The 22,044-nt window shown below is 39.3% G+C and overlaps 2 protein-coding genes and 1 pseudogene across 9 annotated transcripts in view; 1 reads left to right on the forward strand and 2 right to left on the reverse strand.

The window, feature by feature from the left end:
• Positions 1-4,756: 4,756 nt before the first annotated feature.
• On the reverse strand, positions 4,757-5,662 carry LOC131278559 (DNA polymerase delta subunit 3 pseudogene; annotated as a pseudogene).
• A 790-nt stretch (positions 5,663-6,452) lies between these two features.
• On the reverse strand, positions 6,453-18,426 carry IDI1 (isopentenyl-diphosphate delta isomerase 1). Its single transcript, XM_004454054.5, has 5 exons — positions 18,175-18,426; positions 14,508-14,680; positions 13,073-13,165; positions 12,098-12,228; positions 6,453-11,485 (listed from the first exon to the last, which is right to left on the reverse strand). Exons 1-5 carry the CDS (start codon positions 18,357-18,359, stop codon positions 11,168-11,170), a joined length of 900 nt encoding a protein of 299 aa, XP_004454111.2. The 5' UTR covers positions 18,360-18,426; the 3' UTR covers positions 6,453-11,167.
• Positions 18,397-22,044, forward strand: part of WDR37 (WD repeat domain 37) — a 127,502-nt gene continuing 123,854 nt past the window's right edge. The window contains exons 1-3 of one of the 8 annotated variants that reach the window (XM_058297658.2): positions 18,761-18,899; positions 19,454-19,499; positions 20,162-20,347. The gene's annotated coding sequence lies outside the window, so the exon portion shown is untranslated. Of the gene's footprint in view, positions 18,900-19,453; positions 20,348-22,044 lie in introns of all 8 variants that reach the window. The other 7 variants (XM_058297663.2, XM_058297656.2, XM_058297661.1 and 4 more) reach the window with 7 other exon arrangements.

A 22,044-nucleotide genomic window follows, 5' to 3' on the forward strand; every position in this document is an offset into this window, starting at 1 on the left:
TGTATTATGGTAATTGATTTTCTTATGTTGAACACCTTTGCATACCAGGAATAAAACCCATTGATTGCAATGTAAAATTATTTTTATATGCTGTTGGATTTGATTTGCAAGTATTTTATTGAGAATTTTTGCATCTATGTTCATTAGAGAGATTGGTCTATAACTTTTATTTTTTTAAAGATTTATTTATATTTCCCCCCCTGCCCCCACCTTCCATCGTCTGTTCTCTGTGCCCATTAGATGGCTCCAGGAACCAATCCTGGGACCTTCCAGAGTGGGAGAGAGACGATCATTCTCCTGTGACACTTCAGCTCTGGTCTGCTGCATCTCTTATCTCTCCTCTGTGTCTTTTGTTATGTCATCTTGCTGTGTCAGCTCTCCTTGTGGGCCAGCACTTCTGCACAGGGCAGCACTCCTGCGCGGGGCAGCACTCCTGCACAGGACAGCACTCTGTGTGGGCCAGCTCGCCTTCACTAGGAGGCCCTGGGTTCCAACCATGGACTTCCTATATGGTAGATGGGAACCCAATTGCTTGAGCCACATCTGCTTCCTTAATTTTCTTTTCTTGTAGTATCTTTATCTGGCTTTGATATTAGGGTGATGTTGGCTTCATAAAATGTGTTGGGTAATTTTCCCTCCTTTTCATTTTTTGGAAGAGTTTAAAGAGAGTTGGTATTAATTCATCTTGAAATATTTCGTAGAATTCACCTGTGAAGCCATCTGGTGCTTTTTCAACTTTTGTTGGAAGTTTTTTTTTTTTTTGAGGTAGTGGGCTGGGGATTGAATCTGGAACCTTGCATGCAGTAAGCCGTTGCTCAACCACTGAGCCACATCAGCTCCCCTGAGTTATTTTTCTCATTGGGTTTGCTTGTTGTTTTTTAAAAATTATTATTATTTGTTTTTAGGAGGCACAGGGAACTGAACTTGGGACCTCCCATGTGGGAAGCAGGTGCTCAACTGCTTGACCACATCTACTCTCTTGTTGGAAGATTTTTGATTACTGATTGAAACTTTTTAAATGTGATTGGTTTGTTAAGTTCCAGTATTTCTTGTAGAGTCAATATAGGTTGTTTGTGCATTTCTAGGAATTTGTGCATTTCATCTAGGTTGTCTAATGTGGTGGTATATAGTCTCTCATAATATCCTCTTATGATCCTTTTTATTTCTGTGGGGGTCAGTTGTAATGTTCCCCCCTTTCATTTCTGATTTTATTTATTTGCATCTTCTCTTTTTTTCTTTGTTAGTCTTGCTAAGAGTTTGTCAATTATTTTCTCAAAGAACCAGCTTTTTGTTTTGTTGATTTTATCTACTGGTTTTGTTGTTGTTCTCAACTTCATTTATTTCTGCTCTAATCTTTGTTATTTCTCTCTTTCTGTTTGCTTTTGGATTCGTTTGCTGTTCTTTTCCTAGTTTCTCCACTTGTTCAGTTTGTTCTTTGATTTTAGCTCTTTTTCCTTTTTTAAAATAGGCATTTAGGGCTATAGTTTTCCCTATCAGCACTCCCTTTGCTATATCCCATAAGTTTTGATATGTTGTGTTCTCATTCACTCATCTCAAGATATCTTCTGCAATTTTTTCTTTAACTCACTGCTTGTTTAGGAGTGTGTTTAGCCTCCATATATTTGCAAAATTTTCCCTTTCTCGTATACTATTCATTTCCAGCTTCATTCCATTATGATCTGAGATGCTTTGTGTAATCAATCTTTTTATATTTATTGAGACCTGCTTTGTGACCCAACATGGGTCTAGCCTGGAGATCCATGAGCACTTGAGAATACATAATTGCTGATTTGGGTTGCACTGTTTTATGTATGTCTATCAGGTCCAGCTCATTTATCAACTTTTTGAAGTTCTCTGCTTCTTTGCTGATTTTCTGTCTAGTTGTTCTATCTATTGATGTGAGTAGCATGTTAAAGTCTCCAACTATTATTGTACAGATGTCTATTTCTCCTTTCTGTTTTGCTAGAGAGTGCCTCATGTATTTTGGGGCACCTATTTTGGTACATAGATATTTATGACTGTTACTTCTTCCTGGAAGATTGTCCCTTTATTAATATATAACGGCCTTCTGCATCTCATTGTTTTTGCATTTAAAGTCTGTTTTGCCTGACAGCAGTATAGCTACTCCCACTCTTTTAGTTAGTATTTATGGTAAATACCTATTTCCAACTTTTCACTTTCAGTCTGTTGCATCCTTGGATCTAAGGTGAGTTTCCTGTAAATAGCATATGGATGACTCATGTTTTCTTATCCATTCTGTCAGCCTGTGTGTTTTGATTGGGGAGTTTAATCCATTAACATTCAATGTTATTACTGTAAAGGCATTACTTACTTCAGTCATTTATACTTTGACTTTCATATGTATTTTATTTTTGTCCATCTTTTACCTTTTTGGTTACCCTCTCTGATAGTCTTCACTTTTCCACTCTCCTCCAAGCCTCTCTTTTGTATTTTCTTTTCTGGCTGCAGAACTCCTTTCAGTGTTTTCTACAGAGCTGGATTCTTGTTTACAAACTCTTATTTTTTGTTTATCTCTGAATATTTTAAGTTCGCTGTTGTATTTGAAAGATAGTTTTTCTGTATAAAGAATTTGTAGCTGGTAATTTTTCTCTTTCAGTACAGTAATTATATCATATCACTGCCTTCTTGCATCCATAGTTTTTGAAGAGATATCCACACTAAGTCTTATTGGATGTTCCTTGTATGTGATATCTTATTGGATATTCTTTGTATGTGATGTTTCACTTTTCCCTTACTGCTTTTAGAAATTTCTCTTAATTTTTGGCATTTGGCATTCTGCATTTTATGTGTCTTGAGGTAGTTCTACTTGGATTTATTCTAATTGCAATATGCTGTTTCCTGGACATGCATATTCATATCTTTAATGAGAGTTGGGAAATTTTCAGCCATTATTTCCTCTTTCTGACTCTTTCCCCTTCTCTTCTTCCTCTGGAACTCCCAAAACACATAGATGCCCGTCCTGTGATCATTCAACTCCCTGAGCCCCTGCTCTATTTTTTTCTGTTCTTTTCTCACTCTGTTCTTTCTCTTCAATTTTAGTCCATTTTTCCCTCTACATCACCAATTCTTTCTTCCATGATTTCAAGTCTGCTGTTGTGCCTCTATTGTATTTTTAATCTCACTTATTGTGTCTCTCATTCCCAAAAGCTGTTATTTTTCTATCCAAGTTTTCAAATTTTTGTATTCACTCAAGTGTCTTCTTAATGTCTTTTATTTCTTTGGCCATGTTGTCTTGCAACTCTATTATCTGATTTAGGATATTTGTATGAACCTTATTGATTAGCTGTTTGAAATCCTGTGTCTCTTCTGGAGGTCTGATTTGTCCCTTAGTCCAAGTCATATCTTCCTTTTCCTTTGTATGGCTTGTAATTTTTTGTTGATGTCTAGGCATATGATTCTGATGCTGAGTTTACTCTGATGTTCAGTTTCTCTCTCTTGCCTAGGGATTTAGTGTTAAGTAGCTGTGTGCTACCTCTGTACTCTCACCGTTGGTTCAATTTGTTCTAGATATTTAGGATTACCCCTGTTTAACTGCTCAAACCAGGGCTAAGGACCCAGTAGTGGGGTGCGGGCCAGTTTCCAAGGGCCTTGGCACCTGCTTTTATTTAATGTTTTTCTTTTTCATGCACTTTTCTGGTCTAGCCAGTAGATGGCACTCTTTGGCAGCTTAGCTACCAGGTGATTGGGTGGAATGTATTCAGTGTAACTCCTCAAGTGGTACAGAAGCAATATCCTTAGGGCTGGCCACACCGTTCCTCCCTCTGCCTCTTCAGCAACCAGCCCAGGGCAGTAGGGAGGGTGTTTAAGGAGGCAAATCATCTTTAGCTCCCTGTTGGCTCTCAGCTGCAAACAATGTCACTGCCCCACCTGTGAAGTGTGGGACCCCTCCAATACAGCAGACCAAGTTTGCTGGCCCAAATCTGAATTTGCTGAGGCTGTGTCGTCCCTCTCTCTACCCTTTCTTGGGGAAGAGGACCTCTGCAGCCTCCTCAGTCTCACCCACTGCACACCATAGCAGTCGCAGTCTGCAGACTGCTATTTGCTCCATAAGTGGGGGAAGGGCACCAACTGCTGTTTTTGCCACTCTATTCACAGGATTTTTCAGCCAGTTGAAACTCCTTTCCTTTGCCCCTTTCTCTTCTGAATGGCAACTCACTTTCCCCTGGTATCCTGAGCCCCAGAGTAACCCTTCACCTCTCTAATCCTCCATCTTCCTAGAAGTCCCCCATGCTCATACACTGTTTTGGTCACTATGCAACCTTTCTCATCCACAAAGGTTAGATTTCAGCACCAGCTTTTTCTTCTGTTTTCTCCATTTGAGATTCTAGCTCAATCTTTGGCACTGGTTCAGGAGGTGGAGAAACAGGAGGAGATGGGGATAATGACTTAGAGTCATAAGTCCCAGGAAAGTCTGGTATGACTTCATCTTCACTACGTTTTTTTAAAAGATTTATTTTTATTTATTTCTCTCCCCTTCCCCTCCCCCCTCCCAGTTGTCTGCTCTCTGTGTCCATTTGCCGTGTGTTCTTCTGTGTCCGCTTCTATTCTTGTCAGTGGCACCAGGAATCTGTGTCTCTTTTTGTTGCGTCATCTTGCTGCGTCAGCTCTGTGTGTGTGCAGTGCTACTCCTGGGCAGGCTGAACTTTCTTTCATGCTGGGTGGCTCTCCTTATGGGGCATACTCTTGTGCATGGGGCTCCCTTACGCATGGGACACCCCAGCGTGGCATAGCACTCCTTGCGCACATCAGCACTGTGTGTGGGCCAACTCCACATGGGTCAAGGAGGCCCTGGTTTTGAACTGTGGGCCTCCCATGTGGTAGGTGGATGCTCTATCTGTTGAGCAAAAAGTCCACTTCCCCTTCATCTTCACTATTGGACTCAGGAAATTGATTCCTTTTTCTTCATGTGTTCAGTTTCTTTGGTCTCATCAGATAACTGCACTCACTTCCTTTTTTCCCTTCTGCTGAATTTTAACAGGCTCTGCTTTTCAGGGGAATTTATTCAGGCCTGAAAGGGGCTGCCAGCTTTGGTTTGGTGACAGACACGGGAAGTTACTCCACTATTTTTTCTTCTTTCATGGTAGATTTCGCCCCCGTAATTGCTCATCACATGCCATTTCCTTGGTGCTTTGCTGTCTGCTGAAGTAGCATTTGCTACTTCTTTAGCCTGTTTTGGTCTTCTTGTTAATGTCTTCAGCTTTAGAAACAGATTCGGAGGCAAATATTCCCATAATTCCTTTGGGCTGCTGGAATACCTATTTGGAGGCAGATGGGCCAGGACCATTTGTGGTCAATCCATTACTGACTTGTGTTTCACTTGATAACTGATGATATGATTGCTTAAACTTTTTAGATGAGAATTCAGTAGGAGCTCTAGGGACTGCAGCTGTACATTGTATGGCACTGAAGTTGTGGCAGTTCTGCAAGTAGCTTTTAAGGATTTTTAAGTCAGTACTGAACAGAGGCCCACTGACCATCAGCATGGTCACACGGATGCCAGCAGTCCCAGCTAGCTTGGACTTCACTGCTTCCAACTTATCTTCTCTCACTAATGCAACCTTGTGTCAGAAATGTCCATTTTGAATGGACTATGAGACCTCAAGTAGGTGATGTGCATTTAGGCTCCTGAATTTTCCTTTCAACATAATCATAGTATCCTATACCTCTTTGGTTTGAGACAGGATTGGGTTTACCAACAGCAATCCCATACAATAAAAACGAAACAGCCCTGAGCCAAGAGTTTCAAGTCTCAAAGGAGTAAACATCAGAGCCAAAATGAGACTTACAGACTTTTGACCCTAATGAATAGCATGTATTTGTATGTCACAGTGCTGTTCTGGTCTGACAAACTCATCTGTATTTTCTAGATAAAGCTGGTCCACCATGGTGTGCACTGCCTGAGCCCCTCTCACCACCACAGCTGCAGCTTCCACCACTTTGTACTTTTATTTGGCTTTATAATTATTTCTCTCCTGCCTTCTTTTGAAATTATTTTTATTCTGTATCAGGCCCTCTAATTTGTTTTCATACCTGTACTTGTTACTCTAGAAATTATAATATATAACCTGATGAAATTCTAATATTAAGTTTAGCCTCTTTCCAGGCAATACAGGGCCCTTAGAATATTTTAAAACTCTTCATCCTGTCTTGGCTTTTATGCTATTTTTGTTAAAGATACCATCATTTTATTAATTTAGGATTAGCCATTTATTTACTACTTTCTATACTTAATTCCTTTCTGCATCCATGTCTTTCTTTCCCATCCCTCCTCCCCCATACAGAATTTCACTTAGTGAGGGTTTGCTGTTGGCAAATTGTGTTTGGAGATATTGTTACTTCATATTTGAATGTTTTTGTTGAGTACAGAATTATAGGATGGCTCCTGGATTAGAAGGGGTAAGAGGGAAGAGAAAGAGAAGTTATAAAGTACATTTTTGAGAAAATTGGGAAAAATTTTATAATGAGCTGTATTTTAGGTCACAATATTGTATCAGTGTTAAATTTCATGTTAATTGTATTAGTCAGCCAAAGGGGTGCTGATGCAAAATACCAGAAATTGGTTGGTTATTATAAAGGGTATTTGGGGTAGGGACTTACAGATACCAGGCCATAAAGCATAAGTTACTACCCTCGCCCAAGTCTATTTGGAGCAAGAGGGCTGCCGATGTCTGTGAGGTTTCAGGCTTCCTGGGTTCTTATGTTCCTGATGCTTGCTTTTCTCTGGGTTCAAGGTTCCTTTCTTCCTGGGGCTGGCTTCTCTCTCCTCCGCGAGCTTACTTCCAGGGCTCCAGCTTAAGTCTTCAGCATCAAACTCCAACATCAGAAGCCCTCAACTCTGTTCTTCGCCATGTCTTTTATCTGTATCAACACCCACCAAGGAGTGAGGACTCAACGCCCTAATCATAACTTAATCATGCCCAGGTACAGATTAGATTACAAACATAATCCAATATTTCTTTTTGGAGTTCATCAATAATATTAATATGCTACAACTGTATTGTAGTTATATAGAAGAATGTTCTTATTCTTAGAACATTGTTGCAATTAGCTTGAAATTGTTTCAGCATATATGTATGTGTGGCAAACAGTTCATAACTTATAATTCTACAAGAATATATGGGTGTTCCTTATTATTAAACTTGCAATTTTTCAAAATAAAATGCTGGAAGAAAATTAAAACTCAGCCCTTATGGAGTTCACATCCTGATTGAAACAGATAGTAAAACTATATGCTTATATTAGAAGGTATTAAGTAATAGGGGGAAAAATAAACCAAGAAAGGTAGAGAATGGGAGATGAGTCTCAATTTAAATAGAATTATGCCCAACCAAGGAGGTTAGTATTTGTACAGGGGGTAATGCTGACCAAAAAAGTGAGAATCATACATATATTGGGAAAAAGTTTTCTAGGGAGAAGGAATGCTTTAACGGCCTGGGCAGGAGTATGCCTAGTAAGCCTGAGAACAGCAAAGAGGCCAGTGGAGCTGGAGCAGAGGAAGTGATGAGGGAGCAGCAAAATGAGATCAAAAGGAGAATGGGAACACATCACAGGGTCTTGCAGGCTACTGAAAGGATGCTTTTTCTGGCTCTTGTGCTGAGAATAGACATTGTGAGGCAAGTGGGGAAACAGATAAGCCAGTTGGGAGGCAACTGGAATAATCTAGAGAGCTGATGGTAGCTTAGTTCAAAGTGGTGGAGGTAGTGAGCAACAGTTACATTTTGGATCTATTTGACTAATTGGATATAGCATACCAAAGATGGAAGAGAATTAAGCATGGCTTCAAAGATTTTAGCCTGAGCAACCAGAAGAACAGAGTTGCCATTAGATGAGATGAGCAAGACTTTGGGGGTAACAGGTTGGGGAAGGGGATGCCATGGTTTAGTTTTAAACAATAAGTATAAGATAGCTATTTAAATATCTAAGTAGAATTGTCATCTGGCGAGCCAGCTATGCAAACATGAAATAGAGAATTCTGCACTGGAGATTTAAACTTGGAAGTCTAAAGTATAAAGTATATGTGAAAACTGTAAAGTAGAAAGTTATTTGTCAGGATACTTATATCTGCGCAAATATATACACAAATTCACCTCAGGAAAATGCTTGAGTGAGAAGTACATGTTTAGGGCTGAAAAAGAACCCAGTTGAGGGATGGGGTAGGGGTATATCTGAAATATTAAATAAAGCCCATCTGTCAGAGAAGGGTCCCAGATTACCAGAAGATGGGTATGGCATCTTACAAACTTTACAGGAAGACTGGCCCCCAACCTTGCTGGGGATCCAACAGATGGGAATGACCCAAATGAGGTGATGAAACTTGTGCAATTAACCCTAATGAAGCAAACTGAAGGACAACTTTCACTTGAAAATTATCTTTGGAGTACCACAGGCAAATGTGCCTATGAACTTTGGAAAGCTACTCAGACTTGTAACATCATTTGTGCCTGTCACCATCTGCCGGGGTCAAGAAAGAAGAAAATAATTTGCCCTCCTCTTCCTTTTTGCCCCCAAAAAGCTTTTTTTGTTTTGTTCTTGTTCTCTGGATAATATAGACATGGGGATAAAAGAAACAATTTAAAAATAGGTAGCCTCTGCTTTTTCTTAAAAGTATTTGCTAATGTTGCACTTAGAATCAAACAGTAATGGGAGGCAGTTGTGGCTCAACTGATAGAGTGTCCGTCTACCAGGGTTTGATATCACCTGTGTGGTGAGCTGGCCCAGATACAGTGCTGCTGCATGCAAGGAATGCCGTGCCATGCAGGGGTGTCCCCTGCATAGGGGTGCCCCACGTGCAAAGATTACACCCTAAAAGGAAAGCTGCCCCACTAGAAAAAAGCACAGCCTGCCCAAGAGTGGTGCCATACAGCAAGATGATGCAATCAAAAAAGCAACAGTTTCCCAGTGCTGCATGACAAGAATGCAAGCAGACACAAAAGAACACACAGTGAAATGGATATAGAGAGCAGACAACTGGAGGGTGGGGGGAGATGGGGAAAGAAATAAAATAAATCTTAAAAAAAAAAATCAAAGTTATATATTTTGGGTACTACGTATTGTAAACATTAAGAAAAAATTTTAAGTCTCAAAAAGCTTTAAAATTTAAAACCAACACATCTAAGTTCTTACCTTTGGGGTCAGAAGAAGTTATATTCTAGGAGAGGAAGCTTAATCTTCACAAAAGATGGACTAGTTCTAAGTATGAGTTTACCTTCATACTTACTATGTTTTGGAGGGACATTACAGTAAGATAACTGTCCTATCTAACACTTGCTGAGGACTTACAAAGTGCCAGGTAATGTCCAATATGGTAGCCACTAGCCATATGTGAGTCTTAAGCAACTAAGCTGTATGTGGCTCTCAGCCTAAAACTTCCTAGAAAATCACACTAAAGATCTAGAAATAATATTATAAATTCATTTGAAACTATATGGCATTTATCATGTTTAAGCTACTATAGATAGGTTAACTATTAGTGTTAAAATTTTAACAAATTAGACAACAGTATGGAAATGTGGGATGTTTTTATTGGTTTTACCTATCAATAAAATAAATATTTGCTACATAAAGCAGTCTCGTCTGAAATTATAAGTATACTGTACAGAGTTAAAGAATGAATTTTTCTATTGAGTATATGTATCATTTAGCTTTTTAAGAAACCACTTTTTTCATATCATATAGCATTTATAAAGATGTCATAAGATTTTAAGTCTAAGAAATCTATGGTAAGAGTTAAAAAAATATTAGTTAAGGTATACTTTATATATATATTCCATCACCTGACCCTAACATGACCATTAGCCTTTTCTCTGTTTTGTCTTTTCTCCTATAATATGGTCTTACTTTGTAGAGCAGAGGTTCTCAACTGGGGGTCACTTTCACCCCGAGGGGACAGCTGGTAATGTTTGGCATCATTTTGGTTGTCACACCTGGGGGAGAAAGCTGGTACTGGCATCTAATGAGTAGAGGCCAGGATACTGCTAAATAGCCCCCCAAATATTTATCTGGCCTGGAATGTTAACAGTGCCAAGGTTGGGAAGTGGACTTGGCCCCATGGACTGGGCATCTGCCTACCACATGGGAAGTCCATAGTTCAAACCCTGGGCCTCCTTGACCCGTGTAGAGCTGGCCCATGCGCAGTGCTGATATGCGCAAGGAGTGCTGTGCAATGCAGGGGTGTCCCCCCCACAAGCAAGGAGTGAGCCCCATAAGGAGAGCCACCCAGCGCGAAAGAAAGTGCAGCCTGCCCAAGAATAGTGCCACACACACACACGGAGAGCTTATACAAGATAACTCAACAAAAAGAAACAGATTCCTGGTGCCGCTGATAAGGATAGAAGCATCACAGAACACACAGCAAATGGACACAGAGAGCAGACAACTGGGGCGGGCAGGAGGTGGGGGCGGGAAAAAAAATCTAAACAAAACAAAACAAAAACAGTGCAAGGTTAAGAAATCCTCATATAGAATACAACCCAATTCCCATTTTATGAATAGCCCCTCTGTCCACTGTAATTCTGAAAACATATAATTTGCTAATTGCCAACACTATTAAAAGCTTTAAGGTAATCAACGTAAATGCTCATTACCAAAAGTGATGATTAACTTTAAATATCAAATGATATTCTAGAATGCTTAAACCACAAATCAATTTAGAATAACAGAGATTAGGATATATATTGCTTAATTTTCCTTGAATCTGATCTACTAATTTAATCTGTTGATGCTGAAAGGTAATTAGCACAGTTTTGAGGTAGTCGAGCAAATAGCTTCTTTGCATATTTACTGGACCATGACTGGGGAAAAAACAAACAACAATGACATATAAAGCATTTGGAAAGTAGCAAAGTGCTCTACAAGTGTTTTGAAAACGTTTATCACAATATCAACAATGAAAAGTTTCACTTATTTGCTCAAATTTGTCATGAGCATGTTTTCAACAGGTTAGGTTTAGGTGTATTCTATTTTACAATGTCTCATAAATGTATTCTTTTACAAAGAACAGTGCATATATATGGGGTATATGATATAAAATTAGGTACCAATGTGTCAATGTATCAAATGAGTTTTCCTGATAACCAAAATTTTAAAAAATCATTCTAAATTACAATATAGAAATTCTCAGTACTTTACTAATTATTCATCCCCATTTTCACATTCTATATATTTTCTCATGTTCAACAAACTGATTCAAATGATTTATATTATTCCACCATTTAAAGAGAAATTTCTCTGCAATAATTTTAAACCATGGAGTTATCTTAATTTCACCACTGGCTGCTTTTTTCAGAAGTTCTTCTAGTTCTTCCTTTGATACATAACAATAGCTTTTAATCTCATTAGGATCTGGATCCAAAGTTACATTCTTCCTCACAAACAAAACGTAATCAATTTCATGTTCACCCCAAATACCATCAGATTCAGCCTTGTAGTGAATTCGTGTAATGTAATTAATTTCTTCTGGAGGAACCTATGACAAAAACATTTAATAATAAAAGCATCGTCAACAACAAAAGTAACACCATAGCTCAGTAACATCCTGAACAAGAGCAGTATAGTTTTAGAATTAGAATTGTAAATATCAATCTCCTATTGATGATATAAAGACATATTATTACACTGTTAGATTTTTGGTTTACATTGTTTTATTACATTTTAAGATTATTTTTGGAGTAAAGCAATTTATAATTTTACTAGATGAGAGAACATTTATTTCTTAAGTTCTTATTTATAGGGGATAATACTGGGGGGGGAAGGTGAGGAGGGAGAGATTATTCCAATTCATCTGATCAGACTTTTAGTGCTTATTCCAGAGGATTTCCACAAGAAAATATTGATCTTTGAGCCGATCAATTATAAAAATATTTAGTCTCATATACTGGTTAACAAATCAGTCCATTTCAGTACTGAGCTAAATTCTGACAAGTAATGTTAAGAAATTAAAATTTAAATAATTTCCTCATTCAAGTGCTTTCTGGGGCTAACTTATAATTCAAGAAGTTACAAGCAGAGACCTATACTCCAATATGAAAATTTTATAAAATAATTTTTAATGTATGCTTGTATGGTTTTATATGGTTACCTCTTCCATGGGGATTCCTAATTCAGCTTTTAAACGTCTCTGTGCTGCTCGTCTCACTCCAATTGCATCATTTTCTTCAAGTTCTCCTGGATTACTTAATGGATGACTACAACAAGTATTGGTAAAATACCCTGAAAAATGTTAATATAGATGCAGATTAATTTTTCCAAGTAGGTCTGAAAGAGCAAGAAAACCAAATGCTTTTAAGTAACAGCATTTTTTTGTGATGTATATATCTTAAAAAAAAACAAAAAACAATTTATAAAAATGATGGGGGTGGGGGGTGGGTTATATGGGAACCTTTTAATTTTTTAATGTAATGTTCTTTGTGATCTATTAACTTTAATTTTAAAAAGTATAAAAAATAAAATAAAATAAAAATAAAATTTAAAAATTTAAAAAAAAACCAGCAAAGTAAATACAATGACTCCTTAGGATTTTAAAATAAGTTATAATGGGCTATCACTAATCATTTTGCAAAAGACATTTGTAGTTAAGTTCTTTATAATGCCTGCTTAACCAAAAGATCAAAATGTACAGATCCAGATTTATAATACACACAAACATCCCTATGCCTTTGTAATTCTTACCCATTTCTGCTGTTTCATTAGGTTGCACTCACTGTACAAGCTTCTTTTGTGTAGAACATGAACTTAAGTAATTTATAGGATTTCTCTTTCTGACCTTGGCTACCAGAGGTTCATAGTGAGTCTGTGTTCAATGTCACTATTACCTAGTAGGCTCCTATGATACTTTTATCCTCTTTCCTTTAAATGTTTTCTGATCTATTTGCCAAACTTGCTTTAACTGTTTTATGCATTTTTATTCTGTCTAGGCATCTAAAACAGATTTCATTTTGGCCAAGGAAGACAACTGTTTCAAGGGCTAGTTAATAAGCTCATTCTCCTTCCCTAACAACAAAGTTAAATATGAAATAAAGTTCCTACCAAAATATTGTTCATTAATTATACTAACCTGGAAAGGTAATTTTGGCATCTGATCTCTGCTGTAGTAGGAGCTTATTTTCAGTATTGAATAAGAAGACACTAAAAGCTCGATGTAGTAATCCTAAAAGCAACAAACAAACAAAAACTATTAATTTAGTTTTAAAACACTAGTTATTTGCCTGATTCGCCACTTGGGGTTCACAATAATACTAGCAATTTACTGCTAATTTTTGCTTTTCCCCATTTCTTTTAACGTGGGTGAGCCTCTGTATGGCTGCCATGGAGAAGAGCACTGGCATACCAGCAAAGAAGTATGCCACCAAGAGGAATAAATGGTATATGCCACCAAGAGGAATAAATGGTAATCTGTAGGTCAGCTCTGCCACTGGCCAAATTCCCATGCCAATATTTAGTTTAGGTTCAAGCAGTCTTCCACTCCTGGCAAAAGCTGTGAAGACAGATGCTTCCCTTTAAGATACCTGCCCCTCTCTATTCAGTAGGAAGAAAAGAGCTATAGGCTTGACAACTGCTATTATGTTAATGTTCCTATTAGTCTATTCTGTCTTTAAATCTTTAAAGGACAAAAGAAGTGGAGAAATTTATCAAACAGGTAAGGTAACAAGGTACATTTTCCTATTACAGTACTTACTGAACTAGAACCACAGTAAAAATAATGAACAATTAATAATCATTATCTTCTTTTTTCTTTTAAGATTTATTTTATTTATTTATTTCTCCCCACCCACTTGCTGTGTCTGTTCGTCTTCCTTGTTTCCTTAGGAGGAACGCGAACTGAACCCAGGACATCCCATGTGGGAGGGAGGTGCCTTAATCACGTCAGCCACCTCTGCTCCCTGCTTTGTTGCATCTCTCATTATGTTTTCCTCGCGTCTCTTGTTGCATCAGATCGCTACACCTACCCATCATGCCAGCTTGCTGCTTCTTTAGGAGGCATTGGGAACCCAACCAGGGACCTCCCATTTCGTAGGCAGGAACCCAATTGCTTGAGCCACATCCACTTCCCACATTATTTTCTTTACTAGAGTACTTTTCTCTGCTAAACTTATATGCCTAGGAAAATGATAAGAAATAATATAATGGCAGGAAGAGATGAGATGTGGAGGTGCCTTTGGGACTTGGAGTTGCCCTGGATGGTGCTTCAGGGGCAATCACCGGACACTGTAAATCCTCCCAGGGCCCACTGGATGGAATGGGGGAGAGTGTGGGCCATGATGTGGACCATTGACCATGAGGTGCAGAGATGCCCAGAGATGTACTTATCAAATGCAATGGAAGTGTCATGATGATGGGAGTGAGTGTTGCTGGGGGGGGAGTGGTGGGGTTGAATGGGACCTCATTTTTTTTTTTATGTAATATTTTTACAAAATCAATAAAAAATAAAAATAAAAATAAAATAAATAAATTAATTAATTAAAAAAAAGAAATAATAGTTTAAATAATACCTTTGTTAATGTTTTCATTCAGGTGACAATTCTTCTTGGTCTCAGCTCCAATTTTATTGTCATTTTCGTCAATAATAATACACATCTCTGCCAGAAGGTTAACCTGTTGCTCATCAAGATTGTCCATGTTTATTTCAGGCATTGTTACAAAATATCTGCTCTGTCCTAAAATACTAATATTAAGAAGAGGAAAGAGAAAGAAATGCCATTATATCCTATTTCTCTTAAAGCCAATAAACATACTGGGTAAGCAATTATAGATCTCTGAACTTTTAAGGCAATGCAGCCACTTCAAAGGGTACAAATTTATCCGGTGCTTCTATTTGGAGTATCATTACTTTTTATTCCCTTCAAGGTTCCCCATGAATGTCACTGCCCATCATTCATTCCCGTCTTGGCCATCACGTTTCATAGGCAACCACAGCTGGCCTTTTAATATAGCTACTTTCTTTATTACTGAAGCCAATATTGTCTTTCATGACCCTACAACAGAACTTGATATGGTCAAACACTCTCCTTTTGTACGATTTTCTTCCTTAGAAGTCTATGATCTAGCCCTAACATTCTATTTTTCCACAAGAGTTTCTATGTTCTTTTATGTATTTCCATAGCTGCCCCCCAATGTTTTGTTATTCCCTGTATTTTTCCTCAAGAATGCCATAACAAAATGTTGAAATCCATTCTTCCAGGCCAATTGATGTGCCAAACCTTCAATAACCCTTTCTCCAATTTTGCAATAAAATTTAATGCAGCCTTTCTCAACTGGGGTTCCTAATCATAAAAATGATTTGAATGACTGTTGTTCCTCAGTTCTCGCAAGAGCAGTAAATACACGGCTAATACCATCCTAGATACACGGAAGAGAACTTAACCTTTGTAGCACTAAAGCAGCCATAGGCAATGCATAAACTGAGTATGGCTGTGTTCCAATAAAACTTTTTTGGACATTGAACTGTAAATTTCATATAATTTTCACATCACAAACAATTTTCTTCTTTTGATTTTTCCCACTCAAAAATTTAAAAAAATCTTAGCTCACGAGACATGCATAAACAGGAAGCAAGACTAGATTTGGCCCACGGGTCAGTTTGCCCGTCACTACTTAGTGCAGAGGCTTGATTCTCTTTCTGAACGCTGACTAATCCCCTCCAACGTGACTTAAGTTTATAGCACTAAGAAGCACTTTATAGAGCCTGCCTCATACTTTTTGCTCATGTATAAAGTAGTTTCAAAGCTCTCTGATCTTTGTAAACTTCAGAGCATGTTATCCACAGGTCTTTGAAGACTCTATGGGAAGCAGGCGTGGCTCAACTGATAAGAGTGTCTGCCTACCATATGGAGGGTCCAGGGTTTGATCCCCAGGGCCTGCTGACCTGTGCAGTAAGCTGTCCCGGCAAGGAGTGCCATGCCACACGGGCATCACCGTGTAGGGGTGCCCCATGGGCAAGGAGTGCGCCCTGCAAGGAGAGCCACCCTGCATGAAAAAAGTGCAGCCTGCCCAGGAGTGGTGCCACACAAACGGAGAGCTGAACACAGCAAGATGACGCAACAAAAAGAGACACAGATCCCCGCCTGATAATGCAAGCGGACGCAGAACACACAGCAAATGGACACAGAGAGCAGACAATAGGGTGGAAGGGGACAGAAATAAATAAATCTTAAAAAAAAAAAAGACTCTGTGCTCTTCTTTCTATGTGACATTTTAAGTTCTCACCTTATAGGGTCTAGGGTAGGCTGTGTGGTGGTGGGAGGAGTCTGTGACAATGGGAGAATGAAAGTAATATTTAAATCAAAATCTGGAAGGAAGCTTCATGATTAAAACCAGAAATCAAGAGGAAACATATTGTGGAAAGGAAGATAAATATTAAAAATCTACTTCAAAGTTATCCACATTTTTAACAAGATGTATTTACAACTTTTATAGATACATTTTATTACTATAGAATGCTGAGACTCTTCGAAATGACAATGTTTTAAGTCACATTGCTCTTTCAGCATTTCAGAATTTAGATCTTAAGACTGAACTTCATAAGCAATCACAAGATAATGTGATGTTCCCCGTACCTTCTACCATTCACTCCTAGCCATGAGCCTCTTGAATTTAATTTTTATTTATTTTTTTTTAAAGATTATTTATCCCCCACGCCCCATTGTCTGTTCTCTGTGTCCACTAGCTGTGTGTTCTTCTGTGTCCGCTTGCATTCTCAGCGGCACCGGGAATCTGTGTCTCTTTTTGTTGTGTCATCTTACTGTCTCAGTTCTCTGTGTGCAGCGCCACTCCTGGGCAGGCTGCACTTTTTTCACCTGGGGCAGCTCTCCTTGCATGGCGTACTCCTTGCGTATTGCAGCACTGAGCATGGACCAGCTCACCACATTGGCCAGGAGACCCTGGGTTTGAACCCTGGACCTTCTATATGGTAGGTGGAGGCTCTATCAGTTGAGCCACATCCACTTCCCCGAATTTAGTTTTTGTTAATCCCTTGAATGTGTGTGTAGACAGAAGCAGAGAGGGTGAGATTTTACCACATATACACATTTATGTCTATATTGTTGATTAATAACAAGATTAAAAAGGCCGTAAGCAGAAAAGAATTGATTTCATACTTTCTGCAGACTCATTAAAAGACATGCAGACATATTTCAACCAGAAAACCTGCAATTCATCTCTTAAACTAGGAAAAAGCAAAGTTGAGAAACTGACCTATTTATCACCAGAGGAAGACAAATTGCTTCACACCCCAAAGTGAAAGAAAAGCAGACTTTCAAGTTAGTTTCCTCTCTTCCTAAAAGGCAAACTCCTTCAATTCTAAAAATCACCAACTATTTTTTTCTTATAAAACTCCTTCATGCATGGAAAACGTGAGTCCAAACAAATAAAAATTTCTATCATATATTTAAAGTGGTATCAATCATTCACTCTCCTTTACCCGACTGTCCCTAGCTCACAGGCTCCAATTTAGCACACAACCGTTTTTGCAATGTCCAGACAACCAAAACACCCATTATTAATCTGGGAACGCCTTCATCACTTCCAAATTTAGCTTCTTAATTAGCGCTCGGTTTAATTCTGCTTATTTCTAACCCTCCTAACTCCCTCTTCGGCCTTGTATATATTTATAATTGTATGTAACTAATGCTTAAAACAAATGAAGACTGTTTCTACCTGCGTTAACAAGGAGAAAGTAGTAGTATACACGCAATCATTTCAGGTTTTCTGAAATAAGTTTCAGGATTTCCCCAAAAAAGTGGAACGGACATTTTTTCAAAAGCCTTTGGTCCTATCTGTATACATGGCACTGATAAGTAAAAAAAAAAGGTATGCGTTTCCACTATGCACCTTGTACTACTGCTGGGGCTGACGGGATCTTTTGGGATCATCCGATTACTGAACTGGCAATCAGGACTCTGCGCCGCGGAGACGCAGAAACTCCACAAGCCTCAGGGCAAGATGCCAACTCCTCCCCGACTCCCTTCTTCCTCCGTAGCATCCGCCCTCAGCCCAGAGGCTGCGGTGACCGCCGCGCCCCAGTGTGTAGCGGTCCCGCTTCCCCACGCGAGGTCAAATCCCTCCCGGGCCGCCCTGAGCCCCGGCCGTCCAGCTCCGACTCTAGCCCGGGCCGTGCCGGGGAGAAGACCCGGACACCTGCTATCAACGCCCGCGTCTTACCCCGCGTTCCCGCCACCGCAAGCCGCTGGCTGGCTGAAACCGGAGAGGAGAAGGCCAACTGCTGAAATACGTTCCGCGCGCCTCTGGGCGGCCGCGGAGGCGTGCAAGCCCCGTCCCCAGGCGGCGCCGCCCGCCAAGCGGCCAATCGCCCCAGCCAGCGCCACCCAGGCGGAGCCGCGCCACATCCTCCGGCGGCCAATCGTCTGCTTGCCCGCGCCCGACGTCGTCAGATCGCCTGATGGCTCCACGCCTGGCGCGGGCAAGGCGCCCACCCCTCGTTGTCCGCGGCGCGGACTTGCCGCCGGCCACTCCGGAGCCTGAGGAAGCGGCGGAGGTTTGGCGGTGCAAGCCTCAGACCCCTGCGCTGCAAGGGTCCCGAGAGGGACAGTTCAGTGGTGGTCACGTAGGCTCCCCCTACTCGGCTGAGCGCAAGTCCCTTAACTGAAATAATGATTGAGAAAGGGAATCAGAAAAGAAACTGGATAGGTGAACGCTAGGGGCCACCCAAAGGCCAGCCAATCGCCTTCTCTGTGTGGTCGGGTTTAGCCAATCCGGAGGCAGGGTCTTGGGGCGGGACTGAAGCTCTGCGGATGGTACGTGCTGACGTCAGAAAGTCTCTGGAAAGACTCGCTGTAGGAAACAGTTGTTTCTGGGTGCTTGTTCTTGTTCTTGACTGTGCTTTAAAGATAACAAATACGGCAACACGAATGAAGAAGTAACTTCTGGTCAGTAAGGAAAATTAAGGAGAGTAGAAAGGTTTGCTTGTGGTGTGAGGTGAAGCCATAAGGTTAAGACTTCTGAACTTAAAGAAAGAAAGAAATCACTATTGATGTATTAATTTGGAGACATTCCCCCTATTAAAAAATATTAGATAATTTGGAGACTTTCTCCCTATTAAAAAATATTAGATATCATTTATGGGTGTTTATTTGAGCAGTTTACCAATCATGAATTGGGTAACCTCCAAAGCATAGATGGAAAGGAGGTACCCCTTTGAGGTGGGAAGGGGGAACTTATATAAGGCAAACTCAGAAGCAAGTGAGGAAATGTTCTGACTGGCTGGTTTTAAGTTTCCATTTTACATGGTGGTGGTGGGGGGAGAGTCTTACAAAGCAGGAAGCAGCTATATACTGATAAGTATCTTATGCTTGTCCATTTTGATAGCTATAACTGTACTGAAACTTGTTTGTCAATAGACGTTGCTTACTGCAGTTCTGTAGGATGCAGTTCATTGTTTCATTTTCTCAGAATGCCCCTGCTTTCTGTTTTTGTCTTCTAGAAAATTCTTTCTTGGAAAGGGGTCTACCAGGCAATGCCCAGGGCAGGTGGCCACTTTATTTTACTTAACAACCTCCTTCGGGGTTTATGCTATTTGGAATCTTTGAGTAATTTGACTCTAATAAGAAAATTCTAAAGGTTCCAAAGCAGTGACATTTCCAAGGTGCCATTAGAGAACAATTGTTAGAGCAAAACTGATAGACACAGAAGCAGGTTGGTGAACCTTCAGTACTTTGATAGGATTTAATTTGCCCCTTTATATTAACAACCATCTCATGGCAAATATTTACTAATGCAAATTATTTAAATTAAATAAAGTAATGCTACATATTAGGAATATTAAGTATAAAATGTATATATAGTTGAAGCAAAATTTAGCTGTTTCCTCCAATTCTGAGTGCAAATTTTAAAATACTGAATTTTTCAGCTAATCAGCAGTTTTCCCAAACTTTGGTCTGAGGATGCTTACACTCAAAGTTTGCTGAGGAACTCCAAGAACTTTTGCTTGCTGTTGTTTATATGTATACCTATTTATACTATTAGAAATTTAAATTGATACATTAAAATTTAGAAATGGTATGATGGTTTGAAGCTGTATAGGCCCCAGAAAAGTATACTCTTAAATTTAACCCATTCCTGTGGGTGTGGACCCCTTTTAAGTAGGATCTTTTGGTGAGTAGGCTCTTAAAATGTCACCCACCTCATTAAGGGTGGGCCTTAATCCTCTTAGTAGAGTCCTTTATAAAAGAATGGAATTCAGAGAAAGAGAGAAAGCCATGGAAACAAGAAGCTGAAAGCAGGAAACCGGAAGAGAAGGGAGAGACCAGCAGACACCATCATGTGCCTTGCCACGCGACAGAGGAGTCCAGGATCACTGGCAGGTGGTTTTCAGAAGGTATTGTCTTAATGATACCTGATTTGGACTTTTTCCTTGCAGACTTTCAAGTACTATAGCCTGTAATACCACAATATCTACTTTATGCGGACCCACGTCTCTTGTCTTTTATCAGGAAGACTTGCACTTCTGAACACATGGCTTGTTTTTGATCATATGGGCATGGAAACTTTTAATTGGCTGTGTTTTGTTTTTAAAACAATGTAACAGTCGTTTTAGTTATATCCTTTTAACTAACAGATGGAAAAGGGGTCAAGTATTATAAAGGTATAAGCGATGTAAAACTCATGATAGGCCAAGAACAAGAGATTTAACAGGATCCTGACTTTGTAGCCTGAATGGAAGGTCGTTTTGAATTATTTAATATTTTGGGAACCTCAGCAGGAATCATTCCTGCTAACTGACTTTCTCACTCTTTATATTTCTCTCATAGTTAGACTTTCTGTCTCCTAACATGGACTTTGTCATAATACATCTGGTCCTTCAACTTTTGTGCCAATTGCTAAATGTCTCTTTGCTTTGTCTTAGTTAAACCTTCTGAAAGAGGGGTATTGGAGAGCCCTGGTTTCTTTGAAGTGGCCCTTGTTTTGGATTGCTCGCTTTTGATTTGTCTACCTTTTGGTCAGAATTCCACTTCTCAACCAACCACCAGAGGCCTAGAGGATCTGAGTACAAGGTTCAAAATATGGTCACTCACTAGCCCCTTTAACAAAACTGGTTGGAGTACTTACCCTGCAAGGGCTGGGATCACAGAGATACTGTGATTGACATGAGTGTTCACAGGGACTTAGAGATTAATTTGCAGCTTCCTTTAACCAGCTATGCAGGATTGCTTTGCATGCATTTAGTTAGTGTAATAACTCAATTAGTTAAATTTTAGAAAATCTTAGGAAGTAAGTGCAAATCTGCAGGAATCCTTTTCCCAGTCTTAAAATATTTCATGAATGGTAGTGTGAAGGCACAGAACACTAAGGTGGAGAGATATTAGCATGATCCATTATGACATTTCTTGTTATCTTGTGTTCCAATCACCCCAAAAATTCTTTAAAATTTTGGGATCCTTTAAAGGAAGAGGGGGCTTCTAGACAATATTATCATGGGTATAGGTAGATTAAAAGAGACTCCTTTGAAATCATGTATTTAAAAGCCAGTTTTTAAATTTAGGATAGACTAAAAGGAAATATGCGGAAATGCTTGTCATGTGTGACTCTTTGCTACATTATAAAATGCTATTCAAATTATCACTGACTTGGAGATGCTTGAGAATATATCAACCTGTGGAACTGAATTTGTTCTAGAAATATAGAACAAAATTATTAAATACTAGGCCCTGCAAAAATACTCTAATTCTCTGTAATTCCTTCTGATTTTATTAGTTGTGATTCTTCTATAGAGAAACTTTTTTCCTAATCTAGTATTTGATGATCTTGAAATGCAATTCACACAGAAAAGATTGGATAAATATTTGATTCTTACCCCTTATTTACCAGGTCTCAGAATACTACAGTAGTGTCTTAGCAACTGCAGGTATATTAGTTTTCTACCACCGCGTGATAAATTACCACAAATTTAGCAGCTTAAAACAACACTAAATTATTATCTCACTGTTCTGTAGGTCAAAAGTGTAGTGGGCACAAATGGGCTGTCTGCTTAAGGTCTCAAAAGACTGAGATCAAGGTGTCAGTCAAGCTGGACCC

Source organism: Dasypus novemcinctus, chromosome 5 (assembly GCF_030445035.2).
Source record: "Dasypus novemcinctus isolate mDasNov1 chromosome 5, mDasNov1.1.hap2, whole genome shotgun sequence".
Taxonomy (NCBI): domain Eukaryota; kingdom Metazoa; phylum Chordata; class Mammalia; order Cingulata; family Dasypodidae; genus Dasypus; species Dasypus novemcinctus.